This window comes from Brachyistius frenatus, unplaced genomic scaffold, assembly GCF_029030835.1.
Source record: "Brachyistius frenatus isolate BFR_SWC_R1_liver_20210118 unplaced genomic scaffold, ASM2903083v1 Contig_148, whole genome shotgun sequence".
In the NCBI taxonomy this organism is placed as follows: Eukaryota; Metazoa; Chordata; class Actinopteri; family Embiotocidae; genus Brachyistius; species Brachyistius frenatus.
This window is the reverse complement of record NW_027210747.1, coordinates 770,670-796,014: the sequence shown is the minus strand read 5'-3', so window position 1 is coordinate 796,014 and position 25,345 is coordinate 770,670. Positions and strand designations below refer to the sequence as shown.

Genomic DNA, 25,345 nt, shown 5'->3' with positions numbered 1-25,345 from the left:
ATACCGAGATGAGACTGTCCGGCCGAGAAAAAGCACGGCATCAGGTAAAGCTCCATTAAAGTGTCTTGTCAGTTGGAAGCAAAGGAGGAATAAGTGGTATGTTGTTACGGAGGAGGTCAGGGTGGTCGGACGGGTCAACTAAACGTCAAACTTTGACAGAAGCTGCTGTTTGCTTCGCGTCAGTCTTTTGCTGCTGCAACGTGATCACGCTCCAGTCGTATTGAAGTCGGATCGGATGATGGTTCAGTTTGTGTCGTTTTTGAGGGCACTGACAACTTCACGATTTCAACATATGCTTCGATTCCGCAGTCAAAAAGTCAACATCAGCGTGTGAGCTCCATCAAGGTCTAAATCTAGTGCTTAAAAACAGCTGCATTCAAATTTGACCAGCTTTCAGCCAGTCTGTGCTGTAAAAGCTTTGCGTTTCATTTTCAACATGTGTGTTTGCATAAACCGCTGTCAGCAGCCTGACTCTTGTTTCCCGGTGTCCGCGGCCGTGGGTGATCTCCGCTAATGAACAATTTGTTCAGTGAGGTGTGACCACAGGCATTGTGATGGTTAGCCGCGCAGTGCACTACTGATGCAATGAGCGAGCGAGATAGAGAGCAACTGAGGAAGGGAGAGGGAGAGAGAGAGGGAGGGAGAGAGAGAGAGAGAGAGAGAGCAGTGGGAGGAGGGAGGACTGGAACTCTATTCCACACAGGCTCAGAAAAACGGTCTCGCCTGCAGCACTCACACACTCACTCACACACACACACTCACTCACACACACCACTGGCTGTGGATTCTCCATCTTATTCCATCCGCAGGTAAGCAGCTGACATGTTTTCGCCAGTCTTTCTCTGGGCGTGTGTTTTAATCAGCTGGTGTCCGTCTAGAAAGAAGGGATGCGAGGGTCTGATTCCCATGTTCATGCTGTTACGCGCCGAGACACGCGCTGGAGCTCCAGTTATAGGTAAACACGCTGACAGCCGCAAACGCACAAACAGATTTGTGGTTGATGTTGGTGTATTCATACTAATTAACATCAGGGTTAAGGAGATCAGAGGGGAACAATTCCGGGGCTAAATCTTCTTACGTAGTGGAGAGAGTGTGTCATCTGGATAAACCCGACATTTAAAGACGTTAACGTCTGTAATTTTCATTCATATCCAGCTTCGATTACATAATTATGCATGTATCCCTGTTTACTGGGTCCGTTTTTTGCATCGGGGTGTACAGAATATATGCATGCATGTGCGTCTGTTTTGGTGTTAACACAGCAGCAAATGCTCTTGCAGGGATGGATCGTGCGTGCGTGTGTGTGTGTGTGTGTGTGTGTGTGTGTGTGTGTGTGTGTGTGTGTGTGTGTGTGTGTGTGTGTGTGTGTGTGTGTCTGCCCATTTGCATGTGAGAGCAGCACACACTCCGAACAAGCGGAACAGCAGAATCCAAAAGGTGCTCAAATCCCCGGGATTAGCGAGACGTCTTTGGCTTCAGCTGTCACCATGGCGAAGGCAGCCGGCGGAACGCCTGCGTTTGAGAGCGTCCGTCGTAATAAGCAGGTTCACCGCATTCATCAGCTCTCAGGATAACACGAGTATTAAGCCGGCACAATTAAGAGTCAGTCTCAAGCGCGGTGAAAATGTTTCAGGAGTGGTCAAAGTGGGGTTTTAAAGAGGCGGCGTGTGAGGATGCTCCAGGACCAAACTAAGGAGAATAAATGAGAAACGGGGGGGGAGGGGGGGGAGATGATGATACACTCAAGAAGTTTTCCCACAAAAATACAACGCGAGAAGACGTCAATAACGGCCCCGCTGATGTTCTGAGAAGGATTCTGCATGCGAGAGTTGGATCAATAAAATGACCTGAGGAAACGCTGCAGATCACAGCAGCAGGGAATTCATCTCGTCTGGAAATAGAATGACTCGGGATGGTCGTAAAGCCACCAGGACAAACGTAACCTCCTCATTCTGCTCATTCAGACACACGACCACGGGTCTAGCTACTCTTGGACAGAGAGCAGCTCTCACTGCGGTCAATAATGAGCGGGGACTATTGACTGGAGCTGGTTGCACAAATCTATCTGTGGATACGCTGCAGCTCACAAGTTAGCTCACAAGTTAGTTACGGCACATCGGATGCAGAAGATAAACTTGAGAATGATCCAAACACTGGAATAATACATTTGAACAGGTGTGGATTAAACGTAAAGCAGTGAATGCACGGGTGAAGAATCAGTCGCTTAAGTGCAGTTTTCGAAAACACAACGGCTGGCAGGCAGTTCGCCGAGCTTAGCGCAGCCTGGAAACAGAGGGAAAGTGTCTCTGTCCAAAACCTGCTTAGCAGCTCCTCCCAAGCTCACTAATTACCACATTATATTGCTTTTTTTTTTAGTTTTTTATGTATTATTTAGGCACCAGACTAGTTTCTGCGGTCTCGTCGACACTGTAAAGTTTGTTCAAATTCAACCTAACACAGTGGGGAAATCAATATTACTGCACATCGTATGTTAACGTGTGTGTGATACGAAAACACGATCCTTTCGAAATGATTTCACTCACCAATTAGCCCATTGATTCTTTTTAATAGCAATACTTATGTGGCATGTAATATCTAATCAATATTCACAGTAACATCTGGACATAGAACATATTGCAGTGCTGGAGGACAGTAAATACGATCTCAAACAGGAAATGAGAATGTTTAATTATTGAGGGTCTAAAGCCCCCATGAGGCAAATTTGTTATTAGTGATGTGCTAGATTAATACAGTTAGTTTGACTTGACATAAATACATTCAGATTGTTATTTTCACCTTAGTTGTTCCTTTTTAACCTTCTCTGACAAATTAAAGAACTACCTAGATTGATATATGGGTGCCTGCTGGGTACATTACGCTCACTTACACTTTGTAAAGCCATTAAAATGGAGAATAAATCTCTGCTGGCCAGTCAGAATGAATGTGTGCAGTATTGACGTCTGTGCGGAGCATCAAAGTCAGGAGAGGATAACGAGAAAAAAGTCATGAGTTTGCTCTTTGTGTTAAAGAGCCGGTGTCACAAATACAACGACCCAAACAGCATATAGGAGGATGCACATGTACTCCCATGCAAGCGCAGCCACATATAATTATGGAAATACTACTCCAGCAAAAACTACTGCTTGTAAATACGCACACCCACACAGAAACAACAAAAAGAAAAGAACTATCACAAACAAGAGTCGCCATTTGCAGGGAGGTATATGACTCCGTTGTCGTAGATGGTGTCATTGATCCTCAGACCTCGCCGTGGTTACAGCGGGTTTGTTAAATAGTAATGACTTTGGCCACAGTCAATTCGTCTCCATTTGGTACTCCTCTCAGTGTACAGCTTCTCCATTTCAATCACTCAGGAGACACACGTCTCTAATTCAGTCTATGTTTCTATTTCACCTCTTCTTTTATTAGCCTTCTCTCTGCTCTCCCTCTCCTGACACCTCCATTCTCAGAGACTTTACTTCCCTCTTTTTCTGTCATTAGCTTTACCACCGAGTCCTTATAATGATCATCCACAGAGAAATATGGTCCAGCAGATTGAGAACAAGATGGCTGATGGTCCTGAGAGGAGAGATTAAGTGGGTGCTTCTTGTGAGAACACACACACACACACACACGCACGCACACACACACACACGCGCACACACGCACGCACACACACACACACACACACACACACTAAATTGAAAGACAGGAGTCTGTTTACAGAGTTAATGAAAGAGGCTCTGGCAACAAACTAAAATGAGCATCGAGGAGACTGCCGCAGAGTTTACTCTCCTGGACTAACAATGCCACAACTGAACGTCAATATGGTGGTTTTGTCTCTGCTGCCCTTGTCTTTTCCTCTCTGCCCTTCTCCTCTCCCTCCATCTGTGCTCCATTGAGCACACTATAGTCCCAGCCCCCCCCCCTCCCCACCCCTTGTCTTTGTCAGAGGCAGTGAGACAAAAACGGCAGCAGAAATAATAGGAGGGACTTGTAAATTCCCCACAGACACTTTTTATAGTTGCTTGCTCTACTGCCTGTCAAACCAGACAATTCCTTCAGCGGGTATTTGATGTGGTGACAAGAAAGTTGAAGGCCTGATCTGCAATGACAGTAAAGTACAAACTGTGTGTAATTAATTAGAGACTCGTAGCGAATCAGGAAGTCAGCTTGATTGTTAGTTTGTTATTATTGAAATTGATTCATGTATTTGTGATTCTAAGTAACTTACAAACCGTTTTGTCAACATGTTAAAGCCGCTATTATTGATATGTTTGAATCAATAATTGATCGCGCATCTTTGTGTACGTGTAGGGTGTCGCTCGTAGTGATGAACCTATAAAGAATTACGACCTGACTGTGCAGTTCCCCTCGGCTTTAAAAAGAGAGATATGGAGAATCGTTTATTGTTTTGGTTTTCCAGTCTGTAAATTTGATGTTTCTATTCACTCTCTCCGCTCTCATCAGCGATGTTTTTGGCTGCAGCTCTGCAGTTATGATAAACCCACTGTATGATACTCAGCACTAAATTGTAGATGGACAAGGTCAGTAACTAGCAGTTGGACATGGCGGAGCATTTAGCAGCTTGAAAGTTGGTCATTTCTTTCAGGAATTAAAAGATAACAAAAGAGGGCTAAAAGGGAAGTCAACGTTAGATTATACATTTATTTATAACCCCAAATGTATGCTAATGTCGCTCGGTCGCTGCTGCATGTGCAAAAAGGCGAGGGATCGACAACAACTTCATCGCATTCACTTGAAAGGCGATGACACAGTCATGTGATTGAGCCAAAAACAAAGTCAGTAACTTGGGTTTAACAAAAGTGGATCAATATTTATGTTCGTTGGGAGATGCAGTGGGGATTGAGGAATATCACTTATTCTATAATAGTCTTTACCTTGCAGAGTGTACATGTATGGTTCAACAAATGATCGGCTAAAGAAAAATCCATTCGTAGGGGAATGTAATATTACAATCAAATCAGAGTCGCAGTCACTTCAACTAGTTTTCTGCAAGTGGAAGAATGAGGATTAATTAAGTAATCATTTTGCCCTCCATGAGCTTCCTCTTACCACATGACATGGTACTAAACGAAAGTGATACTGAAGTGAAATGTGAGAATGTTAACCAAACTAAATTATGCATATCCCCTGCTGCCTAAATAATTGATCATTTATGCATCAACTCAACAAAAGGGCAAACAGGGTTAAAACAAAAATTGCCCCAAGCTTCAACAAAACATGTTTCCCTTTTGCATTTATGATTACAGGCCTATCTGAAAGATTCTCCTGGCACAATATCTTGAAGAACCCAAGAGAGTGCGTATGCGTGGGTGTGTGTATCTCCGACAGAAAACTACATGTAGGCGAACAAGTACATAGCTGCGCTAACATGCAGAGTAGGGTCCAAACTCATCTACAATCATATCTCTGCACACGTGAAATGCGACTGTGTGCTGGTTGGACGGTGCGAGCTCGAGCAAACAGGCATCTAAAAACAACCTCTTTAGAAGCTGATTTTTATGGTGTTCAGTCAAAATGCTAAAACTGGGGAGTGTGTGGGAAGCGCTATGTTCGACCCCCTGGAAGTCAGTCTTCATATTATGTGAGCATCTGAACTGTGTATCCGGGAAGGTTTCATCCCTGCAGGCGGGAACATATTGGGAGATGGCTGGTCGAGTCTCGGATCTCCTGATTAGGGAAAACAAGCCTGAGACTCTCATAGCAGTTCATTATTGATCTCAAGTGTGAGTGTGCAAAACTAAATAGCAAGAACTTGAGAAAGTAAAGAGAGAGCTGGCACAGACTAGGAAGAAAGTGACTTGTAAATTAACTTGTCGGAGACGAGAAGAGATGCTGACAATGAAGATGAAGAGTGAAAGAACAGAATGAGGGCACGATAGAGAAGCTGGAGAGAGCTTCACTGTGGTGGCAGTTTTTCTGTGAATATTGATTCCTTTTTTCTTTTTTTTTCTGACTCCCACACAAACAGATTCTTCTCCATCCGCTTTAAAGAACAAATAAATCTGAGATTGAAAGAGAGCAAGGCCAAAGCTGGGAGTTGTTTGAGGGGAGGAGGGTGGGAGGGGGGGTGGGGTTAAGTACAGCTAAAGCATACAGGTTGTTGTTCTCACAGGGGAAAATTCCTTTGGTGCTCCAGCCTTTTCACTGAGGCAACAGGCTACTGACTTTGAACCATTCGGCGCTCAACAAAAGAATAAGAGGTCCCTCTATTCTTAGGCTGGCAAGCCGGACCCTAATTCTTCACCAACCTCCCCCAACCCAACTCTCACATTATTTCTTGACCACTCCTTGCTGAATAGGATACATATGGACGGAAGCTCTTTCTCTAATTGGTCAGTCTGTGCAGCAGCCCAACTGCAGCGACACAGTATGCATGTGAGCAACAGCATGACATAAATACTGACCACCACATCTAACAGAACACCACTAATTGTGGGGTGTCCATAATACTTAAGTTCTTGTTGTGATTTGTGGTGGCTGCCATTTTTTTTAGCCTGCTAACTTCAGCAGTCGCTTGTGATGGGTGGCACAGTTTCTATACTTGATTTACTTCACAGCTGAAAAGCAGGTCGCGCTCCGAGAAACTGAAGCTCGGCCTTCCAAAAATGTTTCGGCGAAAATAAAAATTAAACAGATGTAAATTCAATCAAGTTTTCATCGACTCAAATTTAGCTGTCCGAGGGTGGATGAAAAGTGTCACCAAGTGTCCTGTTTGTTCTTGTCTTCTAGGCCATTGAGCAGGCGAGCCGGACAAACCCGCCTCGGGGAGCAGGAGAATGGAGAAAAACATGTGACTGATCCATGCACCACTGTCGACAGCATGCTTCGCCTTCACCGGACCTTGGCTCTGTTCTTCTGGTATTTTCTGCTACTTAACAGGCAGGCTCTGGCTGATGAGGAGGCCCTCTGGGGAGTGACGCAGCTGAGTGAAAAATCACCTGAAAATAAAGCCAGCTTTTATCGGTGGACCCCTTCTCTGCCAAAGCTCCCTTCCCTTCCCTCGCTGCCGTTCCATATCCCTTTTTATTGGGGTTCGGAGAGTAAAGAGGAGGCTGCGTTGACCACAGCTGCCAAAGGCCTGGTAGAACCAATCGATCACTCGGGATCAGGAGAAGGGAGCGTTTCTGAAGCATCTCAACCACCCACCGCTTCGACTCAGGGGACCCTAAGCAGCGTGACAAAGATAAGAACTGAATCACTTCCCACAGGGACATCAGATTCTCCACACAGCAGCGAAGTCCAGAGCGACAATGATACTCTTGTGTCAGACTCCTACTCTCCCACAAGCAGCTCTATCAGAAACACTGTGTTCACCAGCACTGGTGCTCCGGAACAAAATGCAACACATACCCACCCACCACGGGGCACCACGCGAGCGGATGAATCCACGACGGGTGCCACCGCACGACACCTCCCAGAGGAACACAGCGTTTATCAGGAGGCTGAAGCTTTTTCAGAAATGATCTCCTCTACGATAGCACCAGAAACTACAGTTCCCACTGCCTTGACATGGGCATCAGCCCAAACCACGACAACAAACCCAGGACTAGTGGAGACCACAATGACCAGCAGGCTTCCCCCAGGGCCTGTTCCTAATCCTACCTCCTTTGAAACCACATTTGTTAGAGGACCACAAGACTTTGTTAGCACTACCCTCCATGCTGGAGAGGCCACAACGTCAGAAGCTCATCCCACTCAGAGCGAGGCTGACCTGGGCTTCTCGGAGGCCAGGTCGTCGGCGGCCGTGGAGGAGCAGCCGTGGGTGCACTCCACTGCCCAAGGGATCGATCATAAACTAGTCCTGGAATCCATAACGAGCACAACTCAGCGCCAAAGGGTTAACTTCCCAATAGCAGGAGGTAAGCAAAGTTAAACAAATCAATAATGCCTGAGCTCAATCAATAGATCAATAGATGTGATCAATCATGTGTAGGCAGGTCTTTAGTGCTCAATAGACAGTTGTCAAAGGGGTGCAGACAGTCTGGCTTGATCAATGACATTTCTGACACGGTAAGCAGTCAAAGGTCGATGATTTGCATAAAATCCTCATCCTGTCTAAACCCTGTCAAACAGTCACAAAGTACAAGTCTGGAATCAACATTAAAATAATTACACTGATGGGTTTTACAATCAAAATTTAGTTTACCGAGCTTGGAGTGAAGATGTTAAAGGTGCAGTTGATATTTTCTAAACTTACATGGCATTATTCAGGAGTCTAAGTGCCTCAGGAAGATGAATCCATGGACACATAAATCGAGCAACTCGGCCGCTGTCAGGAAAAAAAAAAAAAAAAAAATGGAACCATCTACAACAGAATGACAAATCTTTATTGTATTTCTAAGGTGGCTTCAAAGAAAGGAGAATAAATCACAAGCATCTGTTGAGCAAGATGTTGTGGGTGGTTAAAATGAGTTTTCCAGTGTTGTTATTTACTGGTCCAATTCATACCATAAGTAAATTATGAGTTTCACAGTTGCTACTAATAAGCAATTTGTACCACCCTATTTAAAAGAAATCTTTATATCCCACCAGCTTTGCCTTTAACCATCTATGATGAGTTTCCAATCAGCAGTTCCACTTCAACTTTAGTCATTACCTCAGAGAATGGAAGGAAAGAGTATTTCATTGAAATCTACTCGACGGGCGTTTTGTTCTCCGTCAGCCCGACAAGATAAAGAAGAGCTAAAGCAGCTACTGGTAGCCAGTAAGTTTCAAAAGACCCCGATACGACATTGAGGCGATACCTTCACATCCCGAACCCTTCCCCCAACACTGGTGTTTGGTGTCTGTATGCTTGATGAGTGTTCAGGGGGAGCTCCTCCTCCATGTACAGACACATTCATCATCTCGGGTCAAAGGTTTGCCCGGCAAATGATGGGTCGATTACTCTCGACCAGGGAGATTCAGCATCCATCTGCTAAAACCGTCACCGTTCGGTGGACGTATGCACGCACTGGTGTGCAAGCATCTATCGGTCATAATAATATTCTGCTGGAGCATATTGATGACAGTTTTTAACCAAGAAATGAAAATGTATTTTAGGCCGTAAATGATACACCGACAATAAGGCAAAGGGATATTAAAGCAAATAATCAAAACAAAACCCTGTTAATTGATATTCTTATTGAATTTTTTTTTTTTTTCAATCACATGTCGAGGCCTTCTGCAGTATCCTTTCTGCAGCTTTCTGAACATATAGCACAATATTCTGCTGCAGACATTCGCCGGGTTGTCACAGAATTGTGACCATGTGTAACTGCGAAATTCAAGGACTCTTCGTCCACGTTCAGAAGCTATATAGGAGCAATATATTCTGACAATATGTTGAAATTACAGTTATTTCGCGAGTTTGACAGTATTTTTTTCACGTTGGAAGGCAACCGTTCATGCTCTTGAATCTCGTATCTCCGAAACCGGTGGTTGTTATGTCTTGTCTGCAGCGATCAGTGTTGTGTCTGCACTTGTTTTCAGCTGTGCACTGTGTGCTGGCATACAGAAAAGAAAGGAGGGGGTTTCTGCTGAGTGGAGGAGGCGGGGCGGAGATATGGAGGGGGTGGGGGGAGTGTTCATGTATCAGTATTCTGAGCGCACACTCAGCGAAACACCGCCTCTCCTGTGGGACCGGCCGCTCGCCAGCCGCTGCTGCTCGTGGATGCTGAACATGCTTCTTGCCATTTAGCCTCCTCCCTCCCTCCCTCCCTCCCCCTTTTGCAATCTTTTCGTCTATGTCCAAACACAAATCCCTGTCACTTTGTTCCCATTGACAGACACCTCAACTACGGCTGCCATGAAGCCTGAAAGTGTCCCGACAGGGATGAGAGGAGCTTCTGGTCACTGGTGGAGGAATGGAAACCAATAGAAACGTTGCTTTTATGCCCCCTAGTAGTCCGCTTGGTGTCGTGTCAAACTGGAGTCTTGCCGTGTTTAATCGGGCACACCTTGCCAAAGGACACAGGTGGAGCACGACATGAAAATGAAAAGCGCGGCACCCCAGCATTATCATGCATTATCCCGATGTGAACACTCTATCCGTGTGCCGTGATTTTATTTTAAAGCCACACGGCGTGAATCATTTCACTGCTGGAGGTGTGGAACATCACCACCGAGAGGAACAAAAAAAAAAAGTGGGTGGGTCTTCATTGATCGAAACAGCATTTGCTACGTAGCATTGCCCTTGAGGAAACTGTCAGGAGTAAAAAAAATAAAAATAAATGACGCAGCGATGCTTTGCATCCGCGTCGAATCTTCTACCGAGAGACACGCCAACACGCGACTGCAAGGGCAATTATGGAAAGAGGGAGTAGAAAAAAAAGGGAGAGGAAATGTAGCTTTTCTTCAACCAGCTGTACATTTTCTTCCAAAAAGCTTTCCTTTATCCTTCTCATTCCTTCCCCTCCTCCCACCGCCTCCATTACTGTATGCAGCACTAATAGACAGCGGCGAGACGAGACCCTGAGCACACTCCATTAATACCTGCAAGGATATATTGTCTCTGTGACCCGAGCACTGTGCCAAACAGCTAAAGCGTGGCCAGCGACAGATTAATCGATTATGGAAATGGATTTACACACACACACACACACACACACACACACACACACACACACACACACACACACACACACACACACACACACACACACACACACACACACACACACACAGAGCATGTGACGTGCATATCTGATGCCTCTTTATCGATTTTACATGGAAAATGGGCTTTAATGCAAATAGAGGACACTGCTGTTGCTTTAATATTATGCTAAACTTCTCATCATAAGTCCTTTTACCAGACTGGTTTGTTTGCAGAAAAATAAACTGATATATGGAAATATCATACAACAATGAGGATTATTTCATACCGTAATTCAGACTGACTTTAAAAGTAGGTCTGTCAAATAAAATAAAAGCTCTGACGTCCTTAGTAACGATCTCGAACATGGACCAAATTGGCAACAACATGATGCAATTTTCTGCAAGTAGAGGCAAAATGAAATATGAGCGACTGGATTTCAGTCATGATATTCCTACACATCTAATTATGAGTATCTGATGCGCCTCTGCACTGCAACTCCGTCCCAACCCTATTCTCGCTATCACGCTCAGCTCAGTGTATTTGTTACAAACCCCACGCGGATATTCTTTTCATAAACTCACTAAGGACTGACACAGATTAGCGGTGTCATGAAACCCAACGTCATCTTTTGTTTATCATTTCTGGAAGCTGAAGATAATGGGAGGCTTCTGAAAAATCATACACTGCGTGATCAGAGCCACATCAGTAGGGGGCGGCAATTCATCTCTGGGTGAAATCTAAGTTCTATGATCCGGGTGCACGTAAAGATAACGATCAATTCACAGCTTGTGGTTAAGAAGACAAGTTCTTGTCTTTTCTCCGGCTTTGGAACGATTGATCAGACTTGAAGGTCACGAACACCAAAGTAAATTATACATGTACTAATTAGGTAGATGCTAAAATAATAATTCAGCATTAATGTAGAAGGCTGAGCTGCAAACGTGGATGGAGTCTATTTATCGCTCGCCTTCCTCTCTCTCATCCTTTCGTGTGTATTTTGCTCTTTCAGCAGTCTCTGTAAGTAACTCGTCATCAGTAATTTTGCTGAAGTGATGAGTTCCACTGAGTGAGTGAGTGAGTGAGTGAGTGAGTGAGTGAGTGAGTGAGTGAGTGAGTGAGTGAGTGAGTGAGTGAGTGAGTGAGTGAGTGAGTGAGTGAGTGAGTGAGTGAGTGAGTGAGTGGAGTGGAGTGGAGTGAGTGAGTGAGTGAGTGAGCGACTGTTTTCCCTCCTTATCTCATTTGCAGAAGATCATATTAAGTGTTGTAATTTGATCTTTTGCTCCAGGCACCTTCAGCGCTGTGTGCAGTGATCTGTGTACAAACAGGCTGAAAGTTTCTCCTTATAAACAGCTGACCTTAAGCCACATTTTTAACTAAACTATAGAAAGTTCCAGGATAAAAGGAATAATAAGCAAAAATTACACCTAGCAGATCAGCATTGGGATACATTGGGATATTGCACCATTGAAAGAACCCACGCTGGAAAGAGGGGTACTAAGAAGAACACATTAAGATAGAAGCTCATGAAGGTCAAATATATCAGTGCTGTAAACTCAGTTGTTTTTATATTTTATTTTAAGTGCCCTGCCTGGAGTTTTTCACGCTTCATACTCCGTCACCTGACTTCATCCATTGCTACCGTCATTATTACTACAAACACAAGACGTCACAATAAACATAAATACAGGTCGTTTTAACACCCTCCAGCAATCAAGTAATGCTGTCGTTTCCGTTATGGCAATGGCTGAAGTAACACATGGAAGAAAGTTTAGTCACATGTCAATATTTTAAATGAAATTGTTCCGATACAGATGGACAGCAGAGTATCAACAGTCAGTCACTGCAGATGTGCATTCTCGTGTTCATGCCATCAGAAACAATTGAAAGCAAAATATTACTCCCCAAAACAGCGGACTTCATTTTTGATTTACCAAGAGATCTGACGTTCAAGTGGAAGACTTGACTCGACTTTGAATGGACTCAGACGTGCTCCAAATAACATTTGTGGCGCGTCACACTGGATGTGCAGGTACGTTAATCCCCGCTCCTCATTACTCTCCGTCTCCTTTGGCTAAGAGCGCTCTCGCTGTGCGCAAGTCAACAGTTCAAGAAAGTGAAGAGAGCAGATTTGTCTTTGGAGGCTGTTAAAACCTACAATTGACTCAAGTGCTGTGAACATGACCTAGATTATTTTCTAAGATAGTAGCTAACATTGCCTCGTGGCCTTTATGAATTTTTTTTACCCCACTCATTACTACCCTCCTCACTATTCTTACGTCTTGGTATCTTTATTAATATTGATTCTGAAGTCACAATCTCAAGCAGTATCTGGTGTCTCTCGCTCCATCACAGACTCAACTCATCAGTGTGTGCCCCCCCCCCCCCCCGCCCAACAGATTCATTTAGACAACCCTGTCATTAACGACTTCTGTACTGTGTTGTAAACAGAATTCCTGTGTGGTGGCTGACAGTGAAAACATATTTTGTGAGTGAACTAAGCCGAAGGGAAAAGAGAATGAGATGCTCCTGTCACGTAGCTATTAATTCATTATTCTCTCCATCTCTTGCCATCTGTGTTGCATCGCTTTTTTCTCTCTTTGAGCTCTTTATGAAATGTTTTCTTTTTTTTTATTTATTTTTTTAACTCCACTAAGAAGTCATCTGTATATGCGATGGAGCAGGATGTCCACACCCATGCACATACACACAAGGATGCCAATGTAATTAGACCACAGAGGTCCGGTCTACTGTTCTATGGATGACTGGCTACAACTAAGTGGATGATGGGACACTCAATGACAGAACTGGGTTAAGAAATATAGTCCTTCCGTTTACGACACTGTTGAGCCTCAGATGCGCTGTGAACAGAGAACAGCCAGGGTCAAACTTTCTTTTGGCCAGTTCCAGATTTCCTAATCTGTTTTTTTTTCCCTCGGACCACTGTGGAGCTACGGCGTTGCGCAAAATTAAATTGTTATCCTGAACGCTTTGAGATCACTCGGAGGTTAAACTGCGTGCGTCTTTTCAGAGCTGCCAGGAATAGAGGATCGCGAGGATGAGGAAGGTGCGGCCCCTTCGTCTGCAGACGGGGACTCCGACACGAGTCCGGCAGACATTTCCACGCCACCCGCCGAGCTGCTAACAACACCCCTGCCACATAGCACAGGTGAGCAAACACATCCCTCCAGATGTAAGCAAACGCCACAACTTACTTCAAAATCCAATCCCTTTTAAGCATCCACACTGCCACACTGTTAGTGATAACGAAAAAAAGACTACGTGCTGTTTGTTTCATAAGCCGTCCTGTAGCCGTTTCAATATCTGTAAATCTGTCAGAGAAACAATTACCCTGCATCCTTTGCCTGAAGCTGCTAATTGCTTCCAATGGGAGGAGAAAAACTGCTCTTTCAAAGCTGTGATTTTAGAGAACTCCTGAGAACAGAAGACGGGGAACAATGCCCACACATTAAACAAATATTTCTCTGTGCTGACTCTCAGACAAATAATCACAGATAAAATAACAACAGCTCTCATCAAACAAAACTGAAAACACACAGAAGCACTGATTCTGGTTGCCAGTGACTGCAGAGCACTCAAACATGAAGAGATGCTGCTGCTTTAGTAACTAAAGAGTACCTTTATTTATTCTGTTTAGCCATCTATTCACGCCTGGGTGTCATACGGGTCTTATTATCCATGGGACTTATTTCCTAGTTAGAAATGAAACAAACAAACGCATCGAGTAAAAAAGAATGTAGATAGTAAAATGAAAAGTAATCAAGACCAGCAATATTTTATATTTTTTCGTCCCATCCACCAGTTTGTTTTTTTTAATGCACTTTTTCAGTTTGTGGAAACAGTGAAAATGAAATAAAGACCTTGTATACGTGCTTAGGCTTGATGAGATAGAAAGGTTGGCGTCATCGATGTCAATTCAATCAGACTCTGCGGATAAATCATGATGTAGAAAGCGTGTGATGAAACGTTCACTGAGGCTTCTGCTTTAATATGGGATAAAAAAAAAATTTAAATTTAAAAAAAAATGCAGCAGATGAAAAATTAAACCGTTACATCGTTTTAAGTTGCTCTTTAAATTACGTGGCTCGTCTTCTGCAGCGGTTTATTGGCACCGTGCTGGAAAATGTATACAACCAGCTGTTTATCCTGACGAATCAACACCTAATGGTACATAAAAATACGCTTTAACTTCCATTTTCTTTTGCGGGAATTCAGTTATAATATTTTGCTACGTTTGGAAACCTTCTGTCAAATCCGATGAGACGACAACACCGCCTAACTTCAAACCCATCCTGTCTGTGCGGGGGCTATTTTCAGCACTGGATTATGGTCTAGTGATCGTTCACGGCAACAGGAAGGAGTATGTGGAACAGGCTCAAAATTTATTTTAGTGCTCATCATCCCTGCGAGGAAAGAACATGTCACCCAAGGCAACAGTGTTGGTCTTTGAAGTACTTTACGGCACAGAAGAAAAGGAGAAGAATACACGTTAGTGGCATCTATTTACTGTTGATCGTTTTATGGCAACTGTTGACAAGATTAAAAAAATATATATATACGATATCACAGGTCTTACGTTTTGATTAAATCACTAAAGACTCTCATAATCCAACGGATAAATATGGTACGAAAAATAAATATAAAATCCTCTACGATGTGTACAAGTCCATCATGAAGAAGCTGAATCTGGTCAAACGCGTTTTAACAGATCCACGCTCGGCCCAGTTCACAGGGGCAGATGTAACCCACATTACCTCGCCCAGAATAGCAGATGTTTTCAAGTGGTTTTCAAAAATAGACCCGTCAAAATGTGCCACGCGCTGATGGTGGGACGCTACGGGGCAGTTTAGTTTGGCGTGTCACGAGTAAGTAAGTCAAACAATAATGTTACTAGCGCGCGTGTGTGTGTGTGTGTGTGTGTGTGTGTGTGTGTGTGTGTGTGTGTGTGTGTGTGTGTGTGTGTGTGTGTGTGTGTGTGTGATCTCCCGAAAGCAAAAATCTGTCGCTGAACATAAAGGCTGCACATAAACACATTTACAGATATCATACAAACTATAACAGTTGCTTTAATGGATCCAGAGCAGGTGTCCTATCAAACTGTTCAAGAAGTAGGTAAAAACCTCCCAACACACACACACACACACACACACACACACACACACACACACACACACACACACACACACACACACACACACAACGGGCTCCTCCTCATCAGTTTGCGCAATCTCACTTCTCCAAGGGCGCTCACTAAATTGCTTTTTCTGAGCTGAGCCAAACAGAAAATGAAGGCCATCAGATGAAAACGACACGGAGCTCCTCGGTTTCGCGATGCAGAAACAACCTGCAGCCAATTAAAGACGAGGGCGAGGTTGTTTTAGTCAACGTAACGTCAGACAAATCATTCAGCCTCATCACCTCGGCCGGTTCACCATGTTAGGTGCCTCTAGGTGAGACCTTTCAAGATGTATTTGCATGACTGACAGAAATGAGGACATATATGTGCATTAACAGCGTTTGCTTACCGATTTCTTTTTGGCTATCGGCACTTATCACCTGACTGTAATGTCTTAAGGCAGCTCTGAGATCTTGATTTCTCTTAAAGTAATGTTAATAACTAGGCTACATATTATCTGCCGCCACGCAAGGCCAGGCCAGGCAAGTTTTATTTTTTTTATAGCACATTTCAACAACAAGGCCATTCAAAGTGCTTCACATAAAACCATTAAAAGCGTCAAAACATCAGGCAAAAGAAAAGGACATTTAAAAACCCATTACGGGAGAGTTTTAATGTGTCGATCAAATGAAGCCCTGATGCGCTTTTTCTTTTTCCAGCTGTGCAGGTGTGATTTGGCTACAGAGTCAGTCGCGTGTGGGATATCCCACCACTTTAGTTCAGACTTGAATATCCCCAAAAACTACAGGATGACGTCTGACAAATACATCCCGAGTCCACAGAGAATGAATCCTATAAAAAAAAAAATCTCCATCACGGGCTAGATTTTCTTAACACGGAGCAAAAGAGGAAGCGCACAAGTCTCGTGTTCTCTCGGTCAACTTGGAGCACCTTTCCAAACCTTCGCTTTTCCTACTGTCACAATTTATATATATATATATATATCCACCGTGAAAAACGATTCACAAGCAACAAGGCAAAGTCGTAAAAACAGCCTGAAGAAACCACGCACCTGCAGAAAGCTGCGCAAACAGCAGCAAACAACTTAAGTGCACAAAAACAGGCAGCACAGTCGGGACCACGCGTGTAAACAACATCTTACCCGTGATGTTTGTTATCCACGTTGGCCGGTTATCTTTCAGTGAGCGCGTGGAGCCTTGCATGCTAATGAGGTGTCAAACCATCCAGCCGACTGCCGTCAAAACGCCTCACCGGCACCTACTGGAGCACGCCAACAATTGGTGCGTCTGAATAGTCCAATTTGCTCAGGAAGGTTCCTAAAGTGAGTGACGTGACCCGGAAGTAAATAAGTGGCAGCCATATTATTATAAGAGCTGTTTGAATTCTCAAAGTGCTTAGGAAAGGAGCTCCAACGCTTCCTTTCCTATCTCCTTTTGACATAGGATATACCGGGCCGTCCTACATGAAAGGATAGGAGACCACGGAGTCCCACGATTCCAGGACTGAATATCAGGATATTCACACATTTCAGCACCAGCTTGGTTCATAAAGCTGACCAAGAGCAAAAAATATATATATATATCAGTTTGCTTCCTTCAGTTGTGGAAGGTTCACGCAGATCATCCTGAAATCACGGAACACATTTCATGTATAGTTTAGCCTGTTTCACGTCGCTCTCTTGGCGCTTTGTTGCTCTACAATTTTAAATTTTTACGAACAGAAATCTCCATAAAAACAAAACTTTACGAAGTTTAATTTGTTGCGTCCAGCCATTGGTAGGAGTCTTTCCTCTGAGATCCGCTGTTGTGCCCCGTGCGTAAATGCGCACAACTCTGGCTGCGGACTCGCTTGTATGGATCCTGCTGCTGAAGCTATGCAGTTTTAGGTCGTTCTTGTCTAATGTAATTGTATTCATGAATCTGCCCGACACGGAGAGCAGATGGATCTAAAAGGAGGCTTAATGACAATATGAATCAACTTTCTTCACGTCGGACAGGTGAGCTGTCTCGCAGACTCAGTTTATCAGCTGCAGGTAAATTATTGATCCTCAGCGAGGCTGAGTATTAATAACAGCTGTTGGGAATATTTTTGTTACCGTTTGTAAAAGTCGGATCTGTTTACTAAACTCCGACATATTTTCCAGTCACGTCAAATGTTTTATTACGTAGAGATTCCGGTTTCAGTCTCACAGCGGGAGATTTGCAGTATTATTGTGCGTATAGAGGCGCTCCCGTAACTAACGTGACCTATCTGATCAATAAGGTAGACTAACCACCCAAAATGTGGAAATAAGTATCACAGCAACAATAAAAACATGTTATTGTGATATTGTGCTCCGTGACTTTATGAGTGAAGATGTCCATGTTTGAAACAACACGGTGATACACACTGGACAAAGTGTCCAAGGTGCGCTTTTTGCAATTCATCTTCTGAAAGTTGTAGTTTCACCGGTCATTAACATCCGCCGTGGCATAATTAGGTAGCCTAGTGTAAATGGAGTCGGATTGTCTGAGCACGGCGGTTCTCTTCTCCTAAATCCTTTATGAATTCTCCCTCTCATCTTTCCTTGATCTCATGACGTTTTCCACTTAGCTGCAGATCAAGCAATCAGAGCAAAATTATAGTCCCTTCAGATGATCCAATCTAGCGCCACCACATTGTAGTGTAGCATTCAGCTCACATCACCCCCCCCCCCCTCCTCCAGCTCCAGTTAGTACAGTCTCAGAGCTACTGGCTTGTTTCAACATGTCATTTCAACAGACAGCAACCGTTCTCATCTTTGTTCAATGTTAAATTCAAACTGAAATTTATTTTAAAGATAATATTTTGTAGTCTTTGTTAGTTATGACCTCTCCGTTGGTGTCCACAGAATATCTTTCTCAGTCTGTGTCGGTCTGCAGCAGATGTGTCAACTGTCCCTAACACGAGAGACTCGTTCCCACAGGAATGCTTCAGATGACCGAGCAGCACGCAGTGGAACGTAACGCTCTGATCCTTCCTTGCACTGCAGCCACCACCACATACCGAACCCCGTGCAGGCCGCTCAGCGGGCCCGGCAGCTCGAATGTGACGCTTATTGACATGAGCGAGGCCACAATACATATGGCACTAATCCAACACAGGTCACGTTTTCCACTCGCCACTGACTCTTTGGCATCCAAGTCCATCGCCCTGGAAAGTCCACAAATGGACAGACAAGTCATCAACGTAACGCCATCCTGAACCCCACCTACTTTATCAGTGGCCCCCACATTTAAAATGCCTGCTGCTGTGTGTTTGTTTTACACTCGAGCCACATTTCCCATGCAGCTGCTGTCTGTTATGATAAGAGGATTTCACGCATTTTGTACTGATTCAGTTTGAACAAACAAAGGCTCCATCATTATCAGTACAGTGCTGCAAGTAATGATTATTGTTGTCATTGATTTATCTGTACATTTTTTCGCCGTGTAGCGAGGGATTGTAATGAAGGTCAGGAGGTCCGTCTACCACTTTGGCCCAGACTGAAATGACTCTTGAATGGATTTCCATGAAATGTGTTGTGGCAGCCCTATTCGGGGCCTGTTGGCTTGCACCTTCTTTGTTCTGGCCCACCGTGACTTTCAACAAGCTCGTGCTCACTCTCCTTGAAGTGCTGTAAAATCATAAAGGTAATGACCACGAAGCGCTAACTCTGTGCAGCTAAAAAGTACATCCTATGAGTTTTACGATAAATGTGAAGCATAGTGCTGTTAAGCTTCCCTATTAAATTACTTTGGCCTCATTAAGGGTATTCTCGCTCTCTCTCCTGCTTACGTTCATCTGCTGCGCTGCCGGCCAAGATGAGAGATAAACGCAGCGGCACACCGACAAGAGACAACTTACGATAAGCAAATTGGCAAGATGACTGTTTTTGACAATAATTTCTGCAAAATAATACAATTATTGTTGTAATTATTATGCAATGTTGGTTTTTTTTGGATTGAGAAAGATAATTTTCTGTAAAATATATTAGGGCTGCATTTAAATTAAAAGTACTTTTACGTAAAAGAAACATTTATTTAACTGTGGAGCTAATAAATACGTAATCATTTTTCTTTCACTCATGACTTAAGCGGTTAATTTTCTCTCATTTATCCACTTGATTAATATTGTTTGGGGAGTATTTCAATTAAAAACAATATACTGGACGCTGCAGTTCGGTCTCTCCTTTCTGGCAAATTAAATGTCAGCGTGGAACACGATGTTTAGTCCATTTGCTTAACTGACTAAATGGCTGCACAGCGTGTTCTTTCCTGGCAGAGCAGAATGGTTGGATGAGCGCGTGGCACCTATCTGATGCTCACACGTCTATCTAACTTCTCTTCTATGCCACATCTGCACGTAACAATACAGTACAATAAAAAGCTGACAGGTTCATTATGAGGAAAGAGGCATAAAGGAGCTGTCTCGGCAGCATTTGCTATTTGAGAGTCATCGGGCCTGAATTAAAAAACAGTGCCTCAGCGCAAAAACAAAGCCTGACAAAATATCGATTCTCGGTTTGTTTGTTTTTAGTCCTGTTGAGGAAATGATTAAGCTTCGTGTAAAACCGCTGCATCACACCGACAAATGCACGGGCGGCAGGCGGAGGCCGTATTTCCTCGAGCTCGACGTTTTCATTACAACCTGGGACTGTGATTCAGCTCTGAGGTCAGAGGGCAAGTGAGCGAAATGATGAAGACCAACAGCAAGTTGAAGGCAGAGAGGAGCTGAAGCTGATGTTAAAGCACTCGTGGAAATCTTCTCCAGCTGGTGAGGATCTGGGGCAGAAAGAGAGCGTGGCTTTCTTCACGAGGGAAACTTTAAAAACGCGAGTAAACGCACAAATACGCGCTCCAAAATGGGCACACAGACACCGACTGTACGAGAAACACAATCAAACCGATCTGAGTGAGAGGGTTTAGACATCTCGGCGTCATTACAATAATATCGGAGCTGTAAAACCATTCCCCCCCCCCAAAAAAAAAACTGGACATACAGTATTAAATGTGATAGAAATATCAGCTGGAAACATGAACTTGAAAAAGACCAGCAAAAGCAGGAACCTTAAGACATGGGAAGAGACTTGTAAAATTCAGGGCAGCCAAAGAGAACAGCAGCGTCCGCTCAAGAAAACTGTCCCAGTTTAAAAATAACAAACCCACCTATGGGAGTTTCCATCGTTTTTGAAGGCAGCTGTTGGAGGGACATCATAAACAAAAGAGCGAATTAGGGGACCAGGACAGGGTGGGATGGGAAACACAAGAACACAACCTACAAAAGACACGCGGGAACGTCTTGAAACAAAAACGCTAAACCACACAAACTCCGCTTTTAGTTTTATTTCAGACACAAACTCGACGTCTTTAATGTAGAAGATTTAGGGGTTTTGTGGCACTGATGTGTGCACATTTATGTTTTTAAACTGGCACATAACATGACCACCAGATATAAAGTATTGTCCGGGTATCGCTGGGTGCATTTTAACCTCCGTGCTTCACTGTTTTAAGACAAAAGTTACGGCAGCGCTTTGCGTCTGCACAAAAACAAATTTCCAATCAATAAAAGCGTCATTAAAATGATTGTAAAATGTATTTCCACGTGTACACTTCACTAAACCTGCCTGCCATGTGATTTAGTGCGCTGTCAGTTCATCCCGCTTGTCTGTCCCGGTCCCTGCGGTCCTTTATAGCACCTGGCTCTTTATGGACGAGTTATTGTCTCTGATAAGCCTGCAGCGAAGTGACTGATGAGCCTGTGTGTATGTAAATCACTGAGATGCAGCGAGAAGCTGCGTCTCCTCTGTTGCACTGGAATACCTTTTCTTTGTAAGGCCGCTTAAGCTGCCGTTGTCAGTGAAGGTCTCGCTCTGGTGTTTTGTTTTCTGCGGTGAAAAGCCAGCGTGCACGAGGTGACGTTGACGTTTAATTCAAAAAGAAAGACGCTCCAGGACGAGAAGTTTAGAGATGCGGAGACCGGGAGATTGAAAAGTGTTTTGTCTTCTTGCCCATCTGTGAGGCGTTACGCTATTTTCAGTGAACTGCGAACGTCCCATTCAAGTCGTTCTCCAGTAACTTAACCACATGAACACGCACGGCGTTGATGGGCTTTGCAGGCGTGTCTGTGAATTTCACACAGACGCGTATACACACGGTTACTCCTTAATATCCGAAGCTGAACTCACTTCCTTTGTAGTGCTAAAACATGTCTGACACAATCATAATTAACTACACTTGCATGGAAACTCCAGATGGCTTACGTAATGCAAGAGAAACTCTGTGGTTGTGAGTGGGCTGATCTCACCCACACACACGCACACACACACACACACACACACACACACACACACACACACACACACACACACACACACACACACACACACACACACACACACACACACAAGCCTCTTTTAGTCCTAGCTCAGTTTGAAGTTGCCTTCTTACAAGTTTTTAAATAAGGATTTGCCCATTAGAGAGAGAACAGCACTCTCTCCCCATCCTGGATCAGAGAAAATGTGTTTTCCAGCTTGGATAGTTTGAACATTGATTTAATTATTCTGTCTATTCTCATGAGTGGAAGATGAGCATGCTGTTAAGTAATATAAAAGTAAATCTTTTGCCATCTCCAGGCTGTTCTTGTTCTATTCCTTTACAATGACTCATTCATTATTAATCTTGTTTATCCCACCAGCTATTCAAAGCCAGTTTGATCAAAAATGATGTTCTACTTTCTTTCCAGACGTCCCCCCAGAAACTTCACACATTCCTCCGTACACCGAGGACTGGATGTCCAACCCGGAGGACAGCGAGGGCACCTTCCTGCCAGACTGCAACAAAGAACGCACCGGGATCTGCAACCTCTCCGACACCTGGGACTCCCCGATGTCCTCGGTCGTCAAGACCACGCAAAACACCACTGCCACGAACCAGTCAAACGACCTCTTCCTGAACCCGGCTCCACCCATGCTGGTGCCCCTGTACACGGACTGGAACAGTGCCATGGCAGCCTGGGGCCTGGCCTGGGAGGCGCATGTTTACGGCGCTGGCTGCGTCTTCGCCATGCTGACAATAGCCTCGGCGCTCAACCTGCTCTGCTTGCCCCTGCGATGCCCGTCTGGTTGTGGTTACTTCGCTCTGGTCAGCCTGTTTCTTCTCGCCGCTGGTGGTACCAGATCCTTCTCACTCCTGTACGATGCCTACGGCCACCAGGACCTCCTACCCTCCACGGAGGCCTCGCTGATGCTCTACGAAGCACCTTTTCCGTGCCTCACCGCAGCGTTCGGTCTGGTCTTCCTTCTCCTCTCCATGCGCTCCCGGATGCAGCTGTCCTACTCGGCCTTCCAGAGACCGTGTTTCCTGGCCTGCCTGGTTGTCCTGCACTTTGCTGCCGCGTTTGGTCCGGTGACATTACTGAAGTCCTATCAGCGAAAGCCTCCCCTGTGCCTCTCTCTTTCGCTGATCTCCCGCGGAGCCTTCGTTGCCCTGGCAACCTTTCTCTCCTCTGCCTACTTTGTGTTCTACATCTACGTGCGGGCAGACTCAAAGCACATCTACCACCTGAACAACACGTCTCCAACACCTGCTGAGCGCTACAACCGCTGCCCTTTTGCCGAGAGCCGGGACTGGGACCGCGCAGCCGTCACCGTCTGTGTTTCAGCACTGTTTTGTTTAGCGTGCGCAGGACTTCAGTTGTATGCAATGCTGAATGCTCTGGGTGTCGCGGGTGGAGAGGAGGTGTTCCACCCGTGGCCGTGGTGGATTTTTCAGTTTAGCTGCAGGCTTTGTGAGCTCGGGGTTTGTCTCACCTTGGCCTTGGTGGTTGCACAACCAGTCTACTGTTCTGACCACCTTCCAGCCGCTGGAAGCTGCTGGACTGAGCTGTTGGCGTCCAAGTCGCCCATCCTGCCGGGGAGCTACCAGTGGACGCTGAGCCAGCACGAGAAGCTCGCCATCGTTGACACCGTCGGGCTCGGAGAGACAGAGAGCCTTCCTCTCTACACCCTGATGGACGAGAGGCTCGGCAGCAGCCTGAACGGCCTGGACCTCCTCTACCACAGCAACCGGGCCCTGGCGTACCGAGACCTGGACTTAGATTTGGACTTACGGGGTTCCGAAAAACCCGAGGATGCAGGAGATAGAGAGCAGTCGGGTGGATCCTCGTTTACCAGCGACTCCACCGCAGACCTACGACCGCCGTCGCCCATTAACCTGCGTCGCAGCATCGACGAGGCGCTCTTCAGCGACGCCCTCTTTCCCATGAGCCTCTTCAGCCCAGCTAGGCTTATTCGCTGCAGTGACATATCCGTAAACAACCACTGGACTCTTCCCATCACCGGCCACTGTGATCCTCTCTCAGCTGACCCCGGCCTTTATCGAACCTCTTCCTGCGTGGAGATGGCCTCCCAACCCCAGCCGCCGTGCGCCCAGCCTCAAGGGGACGTTGCTGAAGGTGCGCCGCGATCTCCCTCCCCGTGCTCTTCCTCCAGCTGTTCGTCACCCGAACAGTGGCGGGAAAGCTCTTCCTCCTGCTCCCTCTACCGAACCTCTCTCGGAAGCTCGTCGTTGGTCCTCTGCCCGAGCCCGGAGAGACACGCGAGGCAGCTCCAAGGGAGCGCGGGCTACGCGGCGTCTTCTGGCCACAGCGACCCACACAGGCACTATCAAACACTGGGGGCGGCCTCACAGGAGAGCCTGGACATGTCAACTGAGACAGACCGATCCGTGCAGGACGAATTCATCAGTGTTTGCAGACAAATCGATGCTTTGAGCATCTGCAGCGAGACTATTGATCTATAAAGGGGAGTCTGGTCAGACGAGCGGTATGCTGAGGACTCGAGAAGGTCGTCCGCTTCACGCGGCGAGTTGACCGTCGAGGATTTTTACGGACTATTTGATAGTGCATGGTAGCTTTGCATACACCATACAGGACTAATAGCTGCCAATGTCAAGTTTTTGGAAGTTTCATGAGCTTTCTTATGTGGTCATTAGTGAATGTCGGTGAGGTCGAAGTGCCAAGAATGTCAAAAGCCAAAAGGTAATTTGTAACTTTTACATGTTTGATAACGGCTGGTGAGGTTTGATACAGTCAGATTAATAGTAACATTTTACTGAGTGGTGACTTAACAAAAACTGATTTGTACAAATGTTTTTGTTTTTTTATTGCATTCCAACATTCCAATAGCTAGTACTGTGACCTACTTAAGCACTTATTAAACACTACTGAAGTCGTACCCTTTTAAATGCTGAATATCATTATTAAATCTCACATTGACTGACTGGGATTCAAATGCAGTTTGTCAAACTATAAACTCTCCATGTCAATATGCCACACGTCTTTACTTGCAGTTATGGTGCAGCAGTGCCCTCCTCTGGTGAAAAAAGCACACTACATTTATCACGTGCTTCTATATATAACAATCCAGACAGCATCTTCTATGACCGGCTTACTAATTTATTTATGGTTAAATATAACTTTGATCAACAAAATGTTTAATAAAGTTTGTTTTATAATATTTGGCTTCTTTTTCTTGAGGTTCAAAGTGACGTGCGACGATATGACTCCAACTCGTGGTCAAAAAAAACAAA

At 45.0% G+C, this 25,345-nt stretch overlaps 1 protein-coding gene across 2 annotated transcripts; it reads left to right on the top strand.

Annotated features, from left to right (window-relative positions):
- Positions 1 to 715: 715 nt before the first annotated feature.
- Positions 716 to 25,270, top strand: LOC138631051 (proline-rich transmembrane protein 4-like). 2 transcript variants are annotated; one of them, XM_069715765.1, is made up of 4 exons: positions 716 to 809; positions 6,757 to 7,886; positions 13,632 to 13,769; positions 22,500 to 25,270. In XM_069715765.1, exons 2-4 carry the CDS (start codon positions 6,848 to 6,850, stop codon positions 24,554 to 24,556), a joined length of 3,234 nt encoding a protein of 1,077 aa, XP_069571866.1. In that variant the 5' UTR covers positions 716 to 809; positions 6,757 to 6,847; the 3' UTR covers positions 24,557 to 25,270. The 2 variants fall into 2 exon arrangements, with proteins under 2 accessions (XP_069571866.1, XP_069571865.1); XM_069715764.1 differs by lacking the exons at positions 716 to 809; positions 13,632 to 13,769 and having other exon boundaries at positions 6,765 to 7,886.
- Positions 25,271 to 25,345: the final 75 nt, after the last annotated feature.